At 43.1% G+C, this 21,447-nt stretch overlaps 1 protein-coding gene across 7 annotated transcripts in view; it reads left to right on the top strand.

Annotated features, from left to right (window-relative positions):
* RERE (arginine-glutamic acid dipeptide repeats) overlaps positions 1–21,447 on the top strand; it is a 381,891-nt gene that overhangs the window by 199,774 nt on the left and 160,670 nt on the right. For 5 of the 7 annotated variants that reach the window (XM_090023240.1, XM_090023239.1, XM_090023236.1 and 2 more), the window contains exons 4-6: positions 6,875–6,980; positions 9,054–9,150; positions 14,279–14,383. The exons of 1 other annotated variant lie outside the window; for it this stretch is intronic. In XM_090023240.1, coding sequence (XP_089879366.1) covers positions 6,875–6,980; positions 9,054–9,150; positions 14,279–14,383 — 308 coding nt within the window. Of the gene's footprint in view, positions 1–6,375; positions 6,395–6,874; positions 6,981–9,053; positions 9,151–14,278; positions 14,384–21,447 lie in introns of those variants that run through there. One more of the 7 variants, XM_090023242.1, reaches the window with a different exon arrangement.

Below are 21,447 nucleotides of genomic sequence, written 5' to 3'. Positions count from 1 at the left end.
TTAAAAATAGTGTTTTTTTGAAAAGTGGGCTGATCCGTCGCTGATCCATCCATCCAAATGGGGTCACAACATCAGTGGATGTGGTCACAATAAACAGGGATCTGGGTTTTCCATTCACTGTGGAAAAACTGGATTTTTTCCTTTAACAGGATTTTCTGTTAAAGGAGAAAATCTTGGATTTCTCCTTTTTAAAGGAGAAAAATGTTGGGAAATGTAGGTTTCCCTTTACAGGCCAGCAGCATTCTGCACAAGCAATGTGGCAGAGGGGTGTGGGAGCACAGGCACCATGGCAGAGGGACCCAGGGCGGAGATATCAAGGGGGTACCCTACCATGTGGCAGGGTGGGCATTTGTCCCCCGCAACATTTCTGCACCTACAGCGAGGTATGGGGCTGCAGCAGGACCAGGCCAGCGGGCAGGACCCGGCACAGGGGGGAGTGGCGCGCCACCACGGCTGCCAAGATGAGGCACTGCAGCAGCAGTGGCATGGAGTTGTGCCCCCAGCTGCTGCTGGAAGGGCAGGGGAGGTGCCTTATCTTGGCAGCAGCATGGCACTGCCTCCTGTGCTGGGTCCCACCTGCTGGGCTGCAGAGCCCCCAGGGAGAGGGTAGCAGGGCTTGAGCGCTGCTGGGGGGGAGGGTGCTGCGGGCCACAGCCCTGGAGCACCTCGTGGGGGTGGAGGGCTGGGGGTTGGGAATGAGGGGCCACACTGAGGAAATGGAGTCCCGTTGAGGAAAGGGGGCCGTAAATGGGGTCATGCTGAGGAAAAGTTTGGGAAGCACTGGCTTGAAAGGTGAGATGTATTGAGATCTCAATATGTTAATTGCAGAGGAAATGACCAACAAAATTAGAAATGAGCTACAGTCAAGGCTTCATCTTTACTTCTTAAACTTTTGTTCTCTTTAAATCAGACCCGCAGATTGCCCTGGCCTTTTCCAGAGTCTCTTTAAATGCTGCTTTGGGGGTTTGGAGATTGCTGCCTCCTGTTATTCATGCTGACCTGGATCTCTGTGCCACTTCTTGTTGAAACTGTTAAGTTGTAATAAAGTAGCTGGGGAAGCAGTGAGGATGTAGACCTTGAATATATATATATTTTTAAGTCTGGAAAATGAAAAAAAAATACAAGCAAGAGAAACCAGTGGACGTGGGAAAGAATCCTCGGTAGATGGACGTGAACAAGTATTTCACATCCTTCAAAGAACCTGGAATACCGTAGTTTGTATTAGGACCCCTTCACACATGCAGGTAAAGGTGCAATGGGATCTAATGCACGAGCTATGCAGTCATGCCTCCTGGCATGCCACATGTACATCGCACCTTCCTGCCCTCAGCTGAGCGGGCTTCCGGCCACATCTGCTGCAGTGTCTCAGCCGTGGGGGCACTCCACTGGGATCTCCCAGTCCTAGGGGTGCATGGTGAACCCCCATAGCTGAGCAATCGCAGCAGGTGCAGGACTCCCAGTCCTGGGGTTGTGCATGGAGCACCCTGCGGTTGGAAGCCGATAAGGCTGATGGCACTGCCAGTCACAGGGGCAGACCCTGCTAAACGTTCAGATTAAAGCTGGACAGCAACCAGCTATAAAGTTAGGACACATTTTTGAGGTCTAACTTTATAGCTGGTTAGACCTTTTTATGGTGTGATAAACACTTTGTACTTATAGCTGGTCTCAGTTAATTGTGCAATTAACCAACTAATTGTGTAATAACTGTAATGTCTAGAGGGGGCCTTAGTGTCTGGGGCCATTGTGTGTACTCAGGATGAAGCTAAATCTTTAAGTCTTCTGGCTTCCTGCTGGTAAAAAGGTCTGTGGGTAAATATGCCCCTTTTCTTTCAGGCTTGCCCCCAAACTTTCCTCCAGTCATTTTCTTACTTTGTTTGTCATTATTTTCAAATTGGAAAATGATGTCCCGGATTTCCCGGGTGTGGCAGCTTGTGAGCAGCAGGAACAGGGCATTGCACCAGTCACAGATTTGTTTAAAAACAAGCCAATAAAAACCCCTCCTGGTTCCTTTAGGAAAAGAACGGACAAGACCCGCATGCCTCAGTGCAAGACATTGCATTCTGACCTTCTCTGGTATTTTCTCTCCAAATATCTCAGAGTGCTTGGTAAACACTAACTGACATCGCAACACCCCTGCTACAGAAATCATTTGATAATTGTGTTATGTCCCTTGGGAAACTGAGGCAGAGAGAGAGGTTGTGTGACTTGGACAAGATTGCAAAGAAGATCTGTGCCCAGATCTGGAGCAGAGCCCAGATATCCAGACTGCTGGTCCTATTATGTGTTAACATGACTTCTTTGCCCTTGATAAGCATAGTGGAGATTAAACAAGGCTGTTATGATACCCTTCTCTCCATATCCCCACTTGTGGGATGTCCCCTCCTGCAGTGCTGCTGAGCTCTAGGAGTTTTCCAAAGAAGCAGCTCCCTTTGGGATTACAGCAGTACCCTTCACAGCACTGAGCGGGCTGAGCTGAGGTTATGCAAGGCCGTGTACTCTTAACTGCCTCACTTCCTTCCTTCTCTGGCTGGCTTTGCTGTGTGCCAGGAAATCTTTTCCTTGTTTGTTTGGTCCAAAGCTTGCCTACTGACTTCTTGCTCTAGTGCTGCCTCTGGTTTTTAAAGTGGGCATTTGCAGGCAGTTTCTGTTCTGTTGCAGTTTTAGATATAAAGGGACACGGGGGAGGGAAATGGATTTAAAGAGCAGCATGTTTTATGACCTGTCTTTGTGGTTGTATGTGTAACTGCCTGCTGTGCCATTGAGGAAGGCTCTTCCCCAGAGAGTTGTTTCTCATGCTGGGCCTTCTTGTGGTTTGGGCACAAAAGTACAAGTACACTTGACTCCCAGCTGCCTTTCTGATGGCGGTCTGTGAAGCGGAAAGGGCCTTGTGTCCATTCCTGTTTCAGGATCCTGTTTTCATGCTGCAAAGGTGGGAGAAAGGGAACAGAAGTCTTCAGTGCTGGAATTGTAATCTGCATCCAGCACTTTTCCAAAGGAAGGCTCTGAGGTCCCTGGCTTTTGTCATCAGCCTGCAGGTGCCAGGGTACCTCCTGTGCCCGAGGTACACATGAAGCCCTTTTCTAAACAGGAGTTAGGTAACAGGTCTGGTTTTCTTGGGGCCACACACTTACCCAGCCACCTTCCTTCTGAAGGTAAACCCTCAAGGAGTAAAACCACCTAAGATATACATGTATTGCTCCAGCTTAGGTAGAGCAAATGTGGAATCCACTGGCTTTACAGATTCTGTATTGCATCCTACACCAGCCTTGTAGTCAGATGGTCTCATTCTGCATTTTACTCTGCAGTCACTTCTCCTAGCATTGTTGGTGCCTGCCACTTTAAGAGCGGAGCCAAGCAGCCAGCAGGTGCTTGATTGCGGCGACCATTTTAGATCTCTGGCTGCCCATATAAATGGGGCAGTTTGCTGCTGGCAGCCTAGGCAGGAACATTGCCTGGCTGCAAGGCTGCATAACAATCCTGGAGGAAAGAGCAGGAGATGTAGGGGATGGCTAGGTGGCTTCTGGTCCTGGGCATGACCTAAAACTGCACCCCGCCTGGTGGGGCTCTCAGTGGCGCGGGAGCCCCTAGGAAATGCCAGGCTAGTTATCATCCTGGTGAAAGGCGGGTAAGGGTGCCTTAACCCTAGCCTTCACCTTCAGGTGAGTCATGCAACATTGGAGATAGTAGGCCAAGCATGCTTAAGGCCACCTGAGCACTGTGGGGAGCAAGAATATGTGCGTGTCCGAGGCCTAACAATGAGGCCTAAGCTTGGTCTGCCGGTAGGCCAGGAGCACTGTGTCATTTGGATGCCATCTGAGAGGCTTGGGCTGCGGTGTAGGGGAGGGACGGTGCCGCAGATAGTGTCCCCTGTTTTTGGGGCAAGAATGGGCAGCCTCTCACCTTAATTAGTATCCTAATTAATTAACAACAAGGCATGGCAGGCGAGTCAGGTAGGTGGCGTGCCCAAAGGCAAGTGGGGAAACTAGCACCGTGAATAGTTGGGGAGTCCCACTTTGCTACACATTGGCTAACTTCTGATATAGCCTGTAGATGGTCTTGTTGTAACCCAAGAAAGCTTTTTCTTACTCAGATGTTTCCCCAGTTGGAAACAGCCTTCTCTTCTGGGTCAGCAGATAACAGCCTATTCCCATGCTCTGCCGTCATTTCATTATTAGTTTTTTTTTGGACTATCTGGTGTTTTTAAAGTATTTGTCCCAAGCCTGTCTGTCATCAGTCAGTGTGTCCTTATCTGCTGTACCACCAAATGTCAACTGTGAAGTCTTCAGCTTTCCTGTTCTTGCTAGACTCCTTGGAGGACTGGTTAATGTGTCCACCAGTCAGAGAGCCTTTCTCACAAGAGATCTCAATTTTGATGTTGGATATACCTTTTTAACCTTTAAGAGAGTGCTCAAAGTTCTGTCCCTTTAGAAGAGAGTGTTTTAATTTGCAGTTATATTTGCAGGAGGAACAGGTTTCAGGTTTGCCGCTGACCTCTTTTTTTTCTCCTTCTCTCTGAACCCCTTTCATGGCCATCTTTGGGGGGGAAAAAAACCTTAGCTTTTGCAGTCATCCAGCATTTTTACCTAAGAGCATTCAGTGTTCCACTTATATCAGGCCACTGATATCCCAAATTAGCACTGGGGAAATGTCCTTTCTATCTGATATTTTGAGAGCATTGATTTTTGGTGTGAACTGGTTTATGGTGTTTGGAAAGTCACATGAAGTCTGTTTAGCCCATATTTATTTAGCGGAGCGCTGGTACAGATTATATGCATTATTCACAATGGATTGTCTCAGGTTGTTTGCTTGCTCTGTCAGGTTACCCTCTGGAGTGTCATCTTAGAAGCCCGTGGGACTGCTACTTGCTTTCCACCGCTACTCACCTGGGCGTATGTCATGGCTGGGGACTGTGCAGGGTAGTTTCACTGTTTCCATCCAACTCGTCATGCATGCCACCTTCTTGAGGTTTAGAGCATTCACTAGATCCCATAGATGGAAATATGCAGAGGCCACCTTGAAGGAAGGTTGCTTAACTTTTTTTTTTTTTTTGAAGACAGTTGCTTTTGCACGCTCACACTTCCTTTCAAATATCAGCCCTTCATGCTTGGGATGTTTTGTCCTCTGAAGGAGACTGAGTTGGTAGGAGATGACTTCTCAACCCCTGCTTCTGTGGGGAGTGGTTGGGAACCTGGAGGAGAAAGTTGGTAAAGCTTTGCAGGAATAGGGCGGTGTACGTGTCCTCCAACTGGGAATTCCCAGAGCGAACTCAGAGAATTGATGTTACTGCCTAGTAACCTTCCTTTCCCCCTCACTGCTTGCACGCAACTCTCATTAGCAGCAGTAAAATGATGCACTTGCATTAAAGGGACAACATAACCTTTAGACCCACAGTTATGCTTCCTTTCTTTCTAAACTGAGAGACATTTCATAAAGGCTAGGCAGCCTAGGTTTTTATTTCAAGGTAGTCATGTCAGTCAGTGATCACTTATCTTATGGGTTTGAAAGGCAGCAGGAATTCTTGTTGCCTCCCAGACTTAGTTTGTTCATGCATCAAACACATTTTTTTATCTTTGACTGCAGGTGTGCTATTCCTCTAAAACTGTAATAAAGTCCAGATTCTTTTATAAAGCCTGGACACGTTTTCATTGCTGCTTGTGGGGTGTTTTTTTTTAATGTTTCTAAGGTTTATGGTGTATAGCATACAGGCTATTATTGCTGTGTGTGGGTCCATTTTCTGACACAATGCTGCCACTAGCTGGCTTTTTAATGGTATTACATGTGTTTTTTAATCACTGGCTTGGAGAACTGTGTGTAATTGGAAGACCTGTGTGTTTTTGATTAAATAATCACAGACATTGCTATCATAAGCGAATGTGGGCTGGAAGGACAGCAAGAACTTCCTGACGAAAAAAATCCATGTATGATTTTAACTTTAAATTTGCATTTAAGGGCACTTCTGGAAGTGGTGCGAGAGCCGCAGTGCAAAAAAATAAACACTCTGCTTGCAGTTGCCTCACTCTGAAAGAATGTTAATTTTCCTTTAGGCCTTGCTGTGTTTCCTTAAGTGTTCAGGAGTGGTGGAAAGGACTGGTGAGCCACGGTTTCAAAGGCTCACCGGAGCTAAGACTCTGTGTGCAATCACTTTTTCTTTAAAAATTATTCTCTTATTGCATGGTATTTGCATTTTAATTTTGGGTTAAGAAGGGGCTAACAGTAGTTGGATTGTTAAACAAAGTGGGACCAATTCAGTGAGGATATGGTTCTGGGTGAATTTCAGAATCTGACTTTAATAAAGCATTTAAATATGCTGACCCTCTAAATGTTGGGATTAATGTGCAACGTCTCATTCTCCTGGGCCAGAAAAAGATGCAAGAGGAAATCTACAACATAATGGGTAAAGCAGCCTCTCTGGGAGGGTTTCTGGGATCTTTATCTTACTGCTGTTCACAAGTAGCCCCGCTGGAAGTGATTCTCTCTTCTTGTGTCTGGCTAAACTTGCTTCTGGTTTGTCAAAAGTCGATGGATAAGAAGATGACATGGTGCTGTTTGAGGCTAAGGATGCTGCCACCTCATTACTTGTATGGTTCTTTTTGTTTAGATTTTTTTCGATGGTTTGGTGTGTTTAGTCGGGTGCGCATAGCCCAAGTGACATGGATGTGAATGGCATGCTCATTTTCTTTAGTCTTATTCGGCTTGGAAAGCACACGTGCCACAAGTACTGCTGCCCCTGGGTTTCATTGTCATGGAAATATTTTTGACCCATTTGATTTTGCTTAATTCAGATTTAGTTCAATGTTACTTGAGTTCTGGAAGATTTTTGTGGCAGCCAAGATCTGAATTCCTGTTCAGTAATGCCTTAGACTTTCTTTTTCAGAGTAAACGGGACCATCTGCTTATGAATGTCAAATGGTACTATCGCCAGTCTGAAGTCCCAGATTCAGTCTATCAGCATTTGGTTCAGGACCGACACAATGAGAATGGTAAGTTATGCTCTGTAGTGTCAGCCGTAACTTATTTTTGTACAGGACTTATCTGGAGTCGTGTGGTTATGTTGAGCAGTCCGTGGAAAGCGTTTGGACCAGGTAAGGAATAATCAATGCGAACAACACGCTAAAATACAAATGATGATGTCTTTTTGTGTCTGTGGTCTACTTCGTTTTGCATATCATCCCTAGCAATAGCTGCAGGTTGATGCATCTCAGCTATGGTTTATATACTATATTGTAACTGAATTAATGTCCTACTTGAAAAGCTAAGTGTGATGTTGTGGCTGTGATAGTCCAGGGAACGTACAGTAAGCAAGAGGGTTTTGTTTTGTTTTTTTGGTAATATCCTTTTATCATCAGTAGAAATGTTAAACAAGCTTTTGGAAACTCTCCCATTGTGTTAGTCCAATAAAAAATATTACTAAAACCACCTTGCTGCTTTACTTAGAAAGAATTTGCTGGTAAAATTACTGGGCTTTCTTGAGTGCTTTTGGGGTATCACAAAATAGTTACCATTTAGATCAAGTTGCATTAAGGATGAATCAGGAGCCCCTTTTACTTTGGGGTGCCCCTCCCATACTATAATGTGATTTTGAATTATTGCTTAAATTTAATTTGGCTTTATCCTATTGTGTTAAGGCTTGTCAGATAATATTGTCAAGGAAATGCACATTGTAGTATTAACTGGTTTCCCCCTTCTTTGTTGCATTAAATAATAAACCATTGGTCTCCTTAATGGTGCCTGAAAGAGGAATGCTTAAGGCTTCCAGGATCATTTCCCCCCTCTCCCCCCGACCATCTGTAAAACTTTGTTCACTTTTGCAACCTGGGAAGTTCTTTGAGGCTGTCTCTAAAACGGTGAAGATCTTGGGAGGTGAACTGTTATATACAATTATGTTTTAAATGTTTAAAATATCCGCACAGATGGCACGTAGTGTTACAGATCTATGCAGATTTTCTCCTTACTGGTGACATGACAAAGAGCGCTTTTGTGTGCTTCAGTATTTACTGGTCCCGTTTAAATATCTAACATTGGAGTTGTAAGCATGATGGGAAAGCCAGCATGTTTTCATAACTTTAATGCTTTGATTATGTAACACTGTCTGCATATAAAGTATTTTTATGCGTTTAAGTAGGGATTGTAAAGATGTCATTAGTGATCCAACACCTAAGGTTGCATTTAGGATTTTACTTGGGACTGGAGTTTTATTCCCACTTTAAACCAGAAAGCAAACGTTCTTCACAGCTCAATGATACCATTCATTGCTTAGTGAAGAGAGAGACAGGACTTGGTGAAGGTTTGAGGTGAAATCTGCTCAGGGGCATAGAAGTTTAAATTACTTTAAAAAAAAAAAAAAAAAAAAAAATTAGAGTTGGTGACTTGTGATGTTTCTGGATCAGTTCCATAATGGATGTTGTTTTAATAGTTCATGCGTTTGGGTGGTGGGAGAGAGAGGTGGGGGGTGAGGGAGGCGGAGGCAGAGAACTAAAAATAAGTTGTCTTTATAGGATAGTCATTGAACAGAAACGAGCAACACCCCATGTTAGTATCATTAGCATTTACTATTTTTTCTGTCTCTGCCGTAGAAGGTGATAGAAATGTTGATCAAAAAGGCTCATGTACAAAACTGTGTATAATAGACGTGGCAGATGTGGGGAGAGGGGCCGCGGAGGAAGGTGCTCACCCAGTAGAGCCTGATAGACCAGGCACTTTTTTCCAGTTGTATCCAGACAATCTGTTTCTCTCCAGCACGCCTCTTAGGAGATGCAAAGTGGTGGGGTTTCTGTGAGCGAGCCCTTTGTAGAATTTGGGGGAAACGTTGCTACCATGCCTGACTGGTGCAGCAAGTACAAGTTTTTTTATCATCTGTGAGTCCCTCAGATAGGCCTATAGTGAGAACCGTAGAAAAACTGTATTAAAATGATTAAAACATCAGGATAATGTGGACATATTGGCAATTCTGTGTGTTTGCGTTAGCCTCAGGCTTCAATCTACAAAGAGCCTGGGAAACTGCAGAGGTAGCTGGTTTGGGATTCTGCAGCCAGTGTGTCATTTTCTTTTTGCAGACTCTGGACGAGAGCTTGTTATCACAGACCCAGTGATCAAGAATCGAGAGCTCTTCATTTCAGATTACGTTGACACGTACCATGCTGCTGCCCTGAGGTAAGTTGCAGAGGACCCTGTGCAGCATCCCAGAGAAAGATTGTAAAATTAACACCCCCCCCCCCCCCCCCAACCAAATGAAAACCTGTTAGCACAGAGGAAGAGCTGCCTTTTTGAGTCTTTTCCAGTTTGGGGAGCATTGGCATACTGCTCAGCTTCCTTCCCATCTCAGGCAATAATTAACTTGCGTTATCCGTTTTCATTTGAAAAGAATCCGCGATTCTAAAATCTTATTTTAATCTCGGCTAGTCTGTGCTGCTCAGAAGGTATTGTTTTCTGTCATTGCAATTGTAGATTATTGCTAGTTGTTGCAGAAATAGTCACCTTCCCTCCTCTCTGTTTCATTTTACCGTTAACAATAACCTCCCTTTGCAAACGTGACTGTTAGTGCAGCCCTGATAAATTGCATTAAAGACTTTTGCTCTGAGGCAGAAGTCATTGTTGAAGCTCAGTTGAGAGCTCCATTAAAAGCTTGCCATAACAGACAGGCGGTAGCAAACCTCTGCATTGGTCTCTCTGTACTATCTGTCCTTCCCCAGGGTTGCTGCTCTCTTTACCCAGTTAGATTTTATCTTAAGTGGCTAACCTTTGACCAGGCAGAGAAAAGACACGATTATTTAAAAATGTTTTCAAATAGAAACACTAAGACATTATTTTTCAGCAATTTTTCAGCATGCCAAAATGCGCATGGATATTGTCAAAATGTGAACCGAATAATCTCCCAGATGATAACGCTCAGATGGTGTTTCACTCAAACCATCTGGAGACATTTTCTTTGTTCAAAGCCACTTCGCTGAAGCCACTTTCTTCAAGGCAAATTAGCTGCAACCTCTGTTGTAGGGGAGGGGAACAAAAATCTTTGATACGACTTATTACAGGGTGTTAGATAAAGTCAGAAAATTCCTATGGCGTAGTGTAATCTTCTCTTGAAACTCCACAGTGCTTTTTATGTCTCGAGGAAGGTACCCTTCCAGTATTAAATTGGCATGCTTAGAGAGGATAGCAAGCTAATGTGAGGCTGGCTGGCTTGATGGAACCAGGCTTGAAAATTTAATTGTCAGCTTAGACACTGAGGAAACTGAAACGTGTTTGGAATTTTCCCTGAGCATATTTGAGACGCTCTTGCGCTGTGTTCCCTCTCTTCCCCCATTATAAGAGAAAGCTAAACCTAAACAAATATTCTAAAAAGCCAAAACAAAGTGATAACAGAGTAAAATGCAAGCAGTTATAGATTATTATTTTTAAATCTGGCATATCAGACTTGTGCTACAAAATACTTCAAGATTTTGAAATGACTGTTGTGACTGCATTTCCTGTTGGCTTATTTAATTCTCATTCTGGCTTCCCCCCCCATTTGTGACAGTGACTACATGTATATATTTATGAGCTACGTTTTAATATTAACCCCTTTGAAAAATGCAGCAGAACTTGTAGGGGGTCACGTTTCTAAATGCTGACATTCAGGCAAATTATCTGTTCAAAAAATCAGGAGCCGAACCAAGTCTTTCCACTCCTCCTCTACCTAGTAGCATTTTATTACCATATTTTCTAACCAACAACATGACCTGTAATATAATAGGCATCTTGGTTTTGAAAGGTGCACTATAAAGAAGAAAACATTTTTCCAGAGTTAGTTATGGCGGCATAGAGCAGGGACAGAGCCTGATCTTCAGCTGACTCATCCACTCTTTCCTGCTTAACTAAAGCTGAAACCCCAGTTGTTGGTGAAGACAAGTTCCCTGCATAGATCTGTGCTTTTGAAAACAAGTAAAGTGTCTCCAAGGCTGTGAAACAGGAAGAGAGAGAGAAACCAGAAGCAGACAGTAAAATTGCACTAAGAAAGGTTAACTTGATTAGTTGAACATCGAGCCCATTAAAAAGGAGAGAGGATCTTTAGTACCACTGGAGTGAAGAACAATGAGCCATTAAGACAATTTACTCCCTCAGCTGCCTGAACGGTACAGTAGCTACTGCACTGTTGAAGCTGTCATCAAAGCTAGGTGCTTCTGTCTTGGGCACAAAATCAGCTTTCATGCTTAATACATTAGTTTGGGGCAGGGGTGATTTTGAGGAAAAAGGTATAGGTTGTATGGGAGGAAATGCAGAACGTGCTGGTAATTGTCACAGGTGAATGCAAGATGCAGATATGAGACGACTGACTGCTCTGATGATCTTACAGCTGAAGTAACAAAAAAAAAATACACTGAAAACATGGGGAAGTCTGGAAGTACTGACTTTGAGTTCTAATTTAGTAATAAATTAGATCATTACCTTACCCTCCACAAAGAGATGGCTGTCCAAGGTCACACAGTAAGCCAGTGTGAGAATGGAACCAGTGGTCCCAACTCCCAGTCCCACGCTGTACCCAGCATAACATTTTAAGTGGAAAGTGTTTGTGGAGCCCTATACCAGTGTGTCCTAAACAAAGTACCTTTTACCCGAAATGAGTAGCAATACCTGGTCCTGCGTATGTGAAAGGTTGTACTGTTTTGTACAGGAGTTGGGGTAAATCCATATTGTGTGAGAAGCAGATTTGGTTTCTAGTTATTAATTACTGGTTCAGGTGAATTATGCTAAGGCATTATATAAGGGAAAGTTAAATTTCTTCTGCCTTAAAATCTTAATTCTTGCAGAAAACTCCCACAGATTTTAAATATGGTAGTTCTTCTGCTCTCCTCTGTCAGAGTTTTCTATAGGGAAAACACTGAAGATCTTGCTACCGGAAACTGTGAAAAAAGAAAGCAGAAGAGCTGCTTTTTTTTTTTTAAATCTTTGTTTCTGTTTACAAGAAATAAAGATGAAACTAAGTGATGAATAGGATTGTCAGTGCGTCAGTCAGGCCAAACAGTTGATCTCAGCTGTTCCATTGCAATTTGACAGCAGCTGTCCAAAAATACATTAGTGTTATGCCCCTGGAGCAGTGGTTCTCAGCCTTTTTAAACTCAAGGCACCCTTTGTTAGAATCGAGGCACACATTGATACGCCAATTGCCAGCTCTTCGTTTTTATTGTCTTTGACTGCACAAAAATACTCGTGCAATTCTGGCACAAAGGTCTTAGAAAAACCATGGGGTCAGAGTGTTTTTAATACTTGGGGCATTTATACGTGTGCTCGGGGAGGGGGTTGGCTTTAATTAGAGTGGCTCAGAGAGCCTCTCTAATTAAGGTGCCCGGAGTGTCGCATATGTCAGCGATCCTGCGCTGAAAAATGGTGATGGGAGTGCTTTAACTAAAGCTGGTCGAATGAGCTTTAGTTGAAGCACCTCTACTGCCATTTTGCAGAGCAGGGATGCTGATATACGTGTTGTTGGAGTGTGGTAATTAGCACTCTCCAGCAGACTTGATTGATTGAGTCTGCTCTGACTCATTGTAATTACAGCATGTTGGAGCAGCCTCAGTGCATGTGTATAGGCACCTGTGGATTCCCATTTGAAATATCTGGGCTTATCTTGCAAATTGTGTTTGCGTATCTAACAGTGCTAACATTGCATGGCGCCCTTGAAAGGATTTCACAACAGCATGATGGTTGAAAATTACTGTTCTAGAGCATGGCTGCCAAAGGAGTTGACTTACAAGGAGGCAATCTTAGCATCCAATTTTGCAGCCCTCTGCTTGTCCTCTGTTCTCTTGAAGAGAAAAATAGAGGATATAACAGCATCAGGTTTCATATCAATAGAGGACAGAGGACAACCGGACTGTCCTCTATGATGGCCACCCTATAGTAGAGGTGCAGGGCTGGGGCAGCCACTCCTCTGCTCCATGGGTTTAAACAGTAGACCACCACTGCCCTAGATGGACCACCAATTAGTTAGCTGTGGATGCCGTTATGTCCTCTCTTTTTCTCTTGAAGAGAGAATTTTTTTCTTGAACAAAAAAATAGAGGACATAACAGCATTGAGTTTCGTATCCATAGAAGACAGAGTAGCAGAAAACCGGAATGTCTTCTATGATGGCCACACTATCTGGCCTGCTGGGCTCTGCGCAGATTCAGCAATTTGGCAATAGGGGGAGTGCCAGTTAATATTGCTCTGCCCTGCTGCCATTTTTTGAATCCTTGGAGAGCCCTTAGCGGCAGATAACACCGTTTCGTGGGCTGGATCTGGGCCATGGGCCGTGGGCTGAGAACCCATGATCTAGAGGAACGAGCGGTCAGAATAATTCAAACGAAAGGAAATGCTCCATATTTTCATGTTAGATTTTAGTACTGCTGAAAAGAAAGTCTTGCGACTCAGTGTCTCCACTGGTGTGCAGACATCTATAGAACACTTGGAGGATCGCAGAATACCTGCAAGCCCGTGCTACTCTCAAACACTGCCAACGAGCGCCCAAGAAGGAAGAGGTGCCCCTTTATTGTCTTGGTGCTGGTCTGAGCCTTAACTTAGAACAAAGCAGGAAAGAGCTTTTAATAGCAGATTTAATAAAGATGTTTTTTAATTCCTTGTGAATTTTTATAGGTTAAAGAAAAATATGGGTCTTTTGGGGGAATATTGATCCTATATTAAATCTGTCTAGGCAGTCGTTGGACAGAAGGAATAAGATTTGCCTGGTGTTATTCCCAATGAAGTGACTGTGCTGTGGGAACTCCTTTTTTCCATATTGTTTACAGTGTAATAATAAGAATTGCAGTCTCGCAAACTGATGTGAAAATTTATCTGCTGCAACACGAAAACACACTCCAGCCTCATAAGAGTGGTGATTAAGACTGATGATTTGCTTTCCCATTTAAAAAAACAAAAACAAAGCAGGCATACAGTTTTTCAGCTAAGTGAATAGTAGGGTTTTGTAGTGCTTCCTTACAGAGTTGGTTAAAAAAAACCCAGGAAATTATTTTTATACGTTGCATTTGGGGGCAGATTTTGTATTTGAAGTGTATCCTGTTCATTTGTGACTGCCTCAGATTGACTTCTGGCTGTACAAAAATTAATAAATGTTTGTCAAGTACCTTTTGAGGGCTGTATAATAACTGAATCTCCTTTCACTGACATCAGTGGAATAGTTTGCACGGATGTTGGTGACATCAGTGTTGAAAGTGCACATGGCAGCTCTGGGCTTATCTTCAAAATAAAGAGGTACTTATTTAATTGAACCATTCAGCCTGGGATTCTAATACAATGTATTCTTTCTTTCAGAGGGAAGTGTAACATCTCCCATTTTTCTGACATATTTGCTGCTAGAGAGTTTAAAGCCCGAGTGGATTCATTTTTCTACATATTGGGCTACAATCCAGAGACGAGGTAAGTGAGGCAACTCCTCATCCCACTAAGGGAAAGCTTTACTGTAGACTTGTGTGGTAGGAATATGGTCTGTATCACAGGAAGGAAAAGTCAAAGCCTAGGTATCAAGTGTGGTACTGAAGGAGAAACGTGTCACGTTTGCAGAAATGCACTGTTGCATATAAAAGATAAAACAGCAATTTCTAATTGAGGAGTGTGGCAATCACCGATAGCACTTATTGTTATGCCCGCTAGAAATACTACTGAAGGTTTTATCTGTCATCGTTTTCCTGGAAAGACTAGCAGAGATCTGGGTAGTAAGAGAAGAAATATCTTTGTGAAAGGGGGAAAATAAGATTGGGGGAAGGAAATATTGATACTGTCTATGTATTGAGCAAAAATAAGCAGTGGCTGGCAAGGCTCCACAGGAACTCCTGAGATTTAATAGGAGAGCGAGCGTGCCTTCAAAGTATTTTGTCAAAAATATGGTTAAAAGGGAGTTCTTGGGAGAATTAATAAGAATTAGCAGGAATCTGCAAGTCCCCCAGTGGGTTTATAGTGTATTGCTAGTAACACCAACACATTTTTCTTGTAAACACCATTGAAATTACATATCAATTGAAAGATGTCTCTGTGATTTTCTGCCAGTGAGGAAGCTCATTGTAAACTGGGTAAGAAACTACCTTTAGGCCAACTATCCTGACCTTGTGCCAATTTGGAGAGAGATGGACAGAAATGCACATCAAAATCTATTTAGAAACAGGTGTGTGTCAGAAGGAAGGTGCATTCAGCATGCTCCTGTCATTCTGTGTAGCTCTCTGAAGCTACACAAAATGAGAATAGTATTGTAAACGTAGGTGATGCTTTACACGTGCTGCCTTGAAGAGCTAGGAGGGACCTTGTCCTGCAACCATGTACTTCCAGGGGGAGTGACTATCAAGCAGGTATTATGCCCTGATGAAGGATGCAGTTTCCTTATGCAGAACAGTTAACCTGTAAAACTTGCTATCATGATGTTGAGGGCAAGTAAGATTTAAATAGGGATTAAGCATTTATGTAGCTAATAAACGCATCCATTGTTACATTACAGATTAAAAGCTTTAAAAGGGCGCAGATCTTCGCTTTAGGCATGCAAACCCAACTGCAATCTGTCTGCAGTTACCAAGATGCACCCTCTGTGGGCAGATCATTGCATAATTGTGTCATGAAGTTTCCTGTACCTTTCTGTGATGCATCTTACACAGACCACATGTCTGAGTCTAGGTATCAGACTGTCTGGACCACTCAGTTGACTCGGTTTAGCAGCCCCTACGTTCAGAAGGGATGTTTGCAATAACAGGCCTTGAAGTGCTGTGTATCCTGGCAAGGGGCTCTGGAAAATGGCATAAAAATCATGTGATGTGTACAAGAGTCTTCTAATTCGCTTGTACTGCATTTGAGAACATAAACAGCTTTTCCTCTGTTTTATTTGAGCAGTATAAATTGACAAGGGCTGTTTTATTGTTGTCATGATATACCTTTTCTGATTGACATTCAAGGGGTGTTGACTTAAACATCACCCTTCTCTACTTCATTTTTGGTTGCTTTTTTAATGGCTTTTAATTTTTAGTGGGAGGTGTGAATATCAGATGAAATATTTCTGTTCTGGTTTGATAGCAATTGATGGCTTCCCTTGAGAAATGCCACTTGTGTGGCCCAAAGCAGTTCAGTGCAGTTTGAAACCCTTCTCTCTGTATAGAGCTAGCAGCTGCTGAGTTTCTCATGGTTGTTTGAAAATGACTGATGCTGAGAAGATGAATGGTGTAATGACACTGCATAGCACTGTTAGACTTGTATAGTGCTTTGAAAAAGTAATCGGCTAATTACGTAGAAAAGCCAGCTCTCCAAATGTACTTTTTGTCTGATTGGATCCAGCTAGAAACTCTTTTGAAATGCTAGTTTCTCAGAGCATATTCAGTTTTCGTTCGGTGCCTTTTAGCTGTTGTTTACACATGAAAATTAGGTTCAGGTTTGGCTTGAATGTTTTGACTAATTCTGATCTAATCGCAACTTCAAATTTCCAAGTGTTTCACAGGTTCTTTTACCTCAGCTAACCAGCTCGGAGTAGAGCCTTATTCAGGCAAGGTAAAAGCATTGCATGGCACCTCTGCTAGGATAAAAGTTATGGGTGGGTTAAGATGAGTTAGCAAAATCCAACTTGACTGTTGGGTAAAATTCAGCTTCTTTTTTTCAGGTGGTAATGAATGTTCAACAGTCTTTTCAGATGCAGTTAAAAAGGCGAGTCCTGTGATCCGATTGGGTCCTGTTTGTAATGCAAATGGATATCATACAGTAGCCCTATTTACTCACATGACCCTCTCACTCAGCTGAGCAATCCAAAGTTTTGGAAGTTTGTGTTTTTTTAATCATAATTTACAAAGAAGTGTATGTTTACTTTCTTTCTTTGGTGTTTAATCAAGGAGAACTAGTCCTGAGCTAAGGGGTGTCTGACTTGAAAATAGTTTTTATACTTTGTTTTTAGACACCGTCTGTATAATATTCAACTCACACTTGATACAGCATGTGTATTTGTCTTACAGGGCTTGTTCTATTGACTGCCGAAGACAAGTTTCTTTGTGCTTTGCCAGAACTGAGACACAGCTCAGCCTGCTGAGAATTCAGCTGGTTTTGCTTGCTCTTGGAGAACCATCCAGAGCAAGATAACAGGAAGCAAATTCTCATTTATTCTTTATGGTGCAGCAGGCAGTAAAACCTTTGCAGGGTGTATACATCAAAAGTGCACCATAAAGGTGTAAAGCTGTAGTATTTTAAAAGAAACAGCCAAACTTTTCATGATGGAGGAGTGATTGATGAACCCTCTTGTCTACGAGTGTCCACAGTGTTTTAAAGGAGAGGAAGTACGGTTCTATATTTTCTTTTTAAGAACCTGCTGAGTTGGAATTTAGTAAGGTGAAAAATCAGGGCAGCCTTATTGATGATCATCTTGTCCTTCCAAAGGTGACTTGTGTTTTCGAGTTGCTTTTTACTTCACGAACTGTATCTTGGGACAGTTCTGTCCTGTGCATCCTTGTAAGTGATTCCATGTTGCACTTTACTGGTTGACCGCAGGTGAATGGGGAAAAACAAATCTCAGAATAAAAGGTTAGTCTTGAATATGTGTAGCAAAGTCATCCACCTTCATATTGACTTCTTAAACAAGTCAGTAGATAGGTCTGAAATATCATTCCAACACTCCTGGATCTGGAATGTATCCACTGAACTTATATAACAAACTAGGAAAGGATGTACATGTCATGCCAAGCACTTCACAGTAACAAAGCTAAATAAAGTATTTGTTAGAGAAGAAATGCATGGGGGAAGAGGGAGGAGAAAATCTGTACAGTAGTCCTTTTATTTTCATGCCCAGTGACATTTCAAAACCATTTTTAGAAACATGGTTAGTATGTCCATCCAGAGAAAGTTACAGCTGTCAGTGGGCTTTGCAATGTTAATTCTACCACATTTCACTTGGCTTCTCAGAAGCACCCAATTTGATTCAGAGTTGGAAATAGGAAAGCTAAAAGTTCAGTGGCTTATTTAATTTATTAGCTGTTAACTACAGCTAAATAAGCTAACTTTGAAATTAGTCAGTCACATGAAACATTTGCATTTTCAGTTCTTGTGAATGTGTGTTTGCTTATTTCTAAGCTCCAGTTCTGTAGCGTGTTCCCTGTCCCAGGCTGTGGCCAGATTCTGTTCCATGTATTGGGCATCTACATGTCATCATTTTACCTGGTTCAAGTCTCTGAAAATCCATCAGTGCACCTACTTTTGTAACTCGCTGTCATCTTACCTTTAAAAGCAAGTCGCCAAAAGGCAGCTAGGAGGAGGAGGATGCACCCACCATTTTGCATTAATTATTTTTCTGGCATTCAAACAGGGAGGAATAGAATCACACTTTATTCCCTTACACCCTTTTTATGTGTGCAATAAGTGGGCTAGAATCTGGCCCCTGGATTTCCACTGAACTCTTTGAGGGTCTACAAATTTCAGGATCTGGACTGCTCTTTGCATTACCAGATGGTTAGTGATGACCTCCTATTTTTTGCTAATTACATTTGTATAAAATTGTTCAAAACCTGAGTTACTTTGAATTGATTAGAATACCTTAAGTGTTGCACTGAAGTTTCCGTGGTACTCTTTGCTGTTGGATAGAAATACCTTCATAAAGTTAGGGTGTCTTTTGCTTTGTAAGTAACTAAGCTTTAAATTCACCCGGAGGTGTGCGTGGTCTAGGGGATATAGCTCATATAGATGTCCAAGCCTAAATAGAGGATGGGTTAACATATATTCCTTTCCAAACTTTGCTGTCTATAGTTGGTCTCTCTCTCAAGCTTTTGTTTTGGAAATTTTTTTTTTTTTTTTTTTTTAATCTCCAGTGTTGTTTCCCCTTGTCAGAGCCCAACTTTTGCTGCTCTGTCTGAACCTGTGCAGGCTGTTAGCGTGCAGGCTGTTAGCATGCAGGCCAACGGAGGTGATGGAGCTGGACTTCTTACAACGTCTGAAGTGCGCGTGCGACAAAATGGGTTTACAAAGCTCACAAAGGCTATTGAATTCTACTCAAGAAGCATTAATAGGCAAAGCAAATTGGAACTGATGTACCATTTTACAAAAACAGGCACTATGCTGGCCTGAACTAAGCAGCCATTCTTGTCGTTTATGAGCCGGAATTCAGCTCAGCCTGTAAAAACAAGAAGCAAAGCACACTGTTGCACTAACAACTTGACTTCTGTTAGCTCTGTGTTCAGTGCGCTCCCTCCCAGTTCACAAAACCACTCATTCCTCCCTTGGCCTTTTGTCCAGCTAGAGAGAGAGAGCGTGCAACGCAATGCATACATGTCTCTGAAGAGAGAAGAACAAATTTGTTCTGGCTCACAACTTAACGCTCTTTTATTTTGATGCTCAAGATCTGTGGCTAAAGAGCTTCATCCCCAACACCAGCTTCTGCCCCTCAGGCTGGAAGCTGCCTTGCAGGGCCTGGACTGCTCTTAACCATCTCAGAATGGGCGTTGGACAGTTTAAGGTGAGCATGCACTCTTGGGGCATCTCCAGTGACACTGGCTGCAGCGGTGTTGCTCAGGCTCAGATGGCTGACCACATCATATATAAATGTCCTAATGACCCCGCCTTTGTGCACCCCAGGTCTTATTGATGTTGGCCATCCTACCTGTTGCTGGCTTTCTGGCCCTCGCACTTCCGGCATATGAGTGTGGTGACATTTGCTTCGTTATCACTTGGTGAAAGACCAGATGAAGCCGAGGGAACACCCTTACACCCAGTTTCATTGTTTTGAGGGTGTAGGTTATTAGTGAAAGTGCGCCAGGCTCAGTTTGGGATCCCTGAGCCCTTTGGATGCATGCATACTCAAATTGTATTTATACTTGGGAAACGGAAACATTTCTCAGCATTGTTAATGCCAATTCAGATGAAGTGTTCCTCTTACCCTTCTGGAGAACAAGTCCGATTCACTTTTCCTGAAAATGGCATTGGCAGCTGAAGGAAGCACTAGGTCAGCAGACTGCCTAAATAACACTTATATTGTTAGGGTATTATCTTCCATGTTTCCTGTCATGGATAAAGCTTGGGGCTGTGTGTCACGGTGTATGGGTTGCTGGGTGGGGACTTAAGACTTTCTGTTTCCAGGTCTGAAGCTGACTCCCAGTGCAGTCTTGGGCAAATCACTTGGCTTACCTTTCAAAAAAGTGAGAATGATGCTGAATCATCTATTTACAAATTTTATGGGAGAAACTTGCTATCTGAGTGCTCAGAAGGGTTAGGGGCTCACATGTAATATGAATGATCAGAATTGAAATCTCTTCCTTTTCAAGGTAAAATTGGGAGGCCTGAAGTACAACGTTTGAGGTGCGTAGGCAGAGAGGTCGGGGTCCTTTTAGAGGGGGGGAGGAGTTGATCACCTGGCAAGGAGAGTTGGGTCAAGAGCAGTTAATGGAGGGGGCAGTGCCACATGTCTTTTCATTGTGCTCTGCCATCTTGCACTTCCTCATAGAGCTAACAGTGAGCTCTGTTATTCCACAGCATATGTGCTGAGCCCCAGCATGCTGCCCGTCTGTCTTTGTACTGTATCAAGTACATGAACATAAGGCATTTCAAATCCTGGAAAGGCCCACCTTGGATTTCACTTCTTGTTAACCTGCTGAAGCATGTGGACAAGTCTAGCTGGAGTGTGAACTTTTGTTTGTGTGAGCTACTCTGTACTACTTGCCTGTATGTCTGCTCTTACCTTGCAGTAAGTGGAAGGTAGCTCACCCCATTGTAATTAAGGATAAAGGCAAGAACATGTATGCTCCAGTGTAAACAGTGTGTGAGTGTATATGCATGCTTAATTGGGTGGCTGTGTCTTAAATCGTCTATTGGCCCCAGGGGTCATTTTGTTCAATATCTTCATCAAGGATCTGAAAGATGGGATGGAGTGCACCCTCAGCAAGTTAGCAGATGAAACCAAGCTGGGGAAAGTTGTCAGTGCATTGCAGGGTTGGGCTAGGATTCGGAGGGAGCTCAACAGATTGGAGGATTGAACCAAAAGAAATCTCATGAGGTTTAATAAGGACAACTGCCAAGTCCTGCACTTGGGATGGAACAATCCCATGCACCAGTACAGGCTGGGGACCAGCTGGCTTAGCAGAAGCTCTGCAGAAAAGGACCTGGGCTTACTGTGGACAGTAAGCTGAATCTGAGCCAACGGCATGCTCTTGTTGCCACTCTGGACTGTATGAGTGAGAGTGTTGCCAGCAGATCAAAGGAAAAGATTATTCCCCTCTATTCTATCCAGTGTTGGGTGCCCCACTACAGAAAAGATGTGGACAAATTGGAGACAGTCCAGCAACAAAAATGGTTAGGGGGTTGGGGGGTGTGACTTAAGAAGAGAGGCTGCGGGAATTGGGCTTATTTAGTCTGCAGAAAAGAAGACTGGGCATGTCTACATGTACTGTTAATGCACAGAAAGCTTTGTGTGAGAGCATGTCTACATGTGTACTTGTTGGGAGCAGTTCAGGGTAGGGAAATGCCTTTGCTGCTCTCCATACGGC

The sequence above is a fragment of the Crocodylus siamensis genome, chromosome 12 (genome assembly GCF_052110815.1).
Source record: "Crocodylus siamensis isolate JL-2025a chromosome 12, ASM5211081v1, whole genome shotgun sequence".
Classification (NCBI taxonomy): domain Eukaryota; kingdom Metazoa; phylum Chordata; order Crocodylia; family Crocodylidae; genus Crocodylus; species Crocodylus siamensis.
The sequence above is the reverse complement of the archived record's forward strand: the minus strand, read 5'-3'. Positions and strand labels throughout refer to the sequence as shown.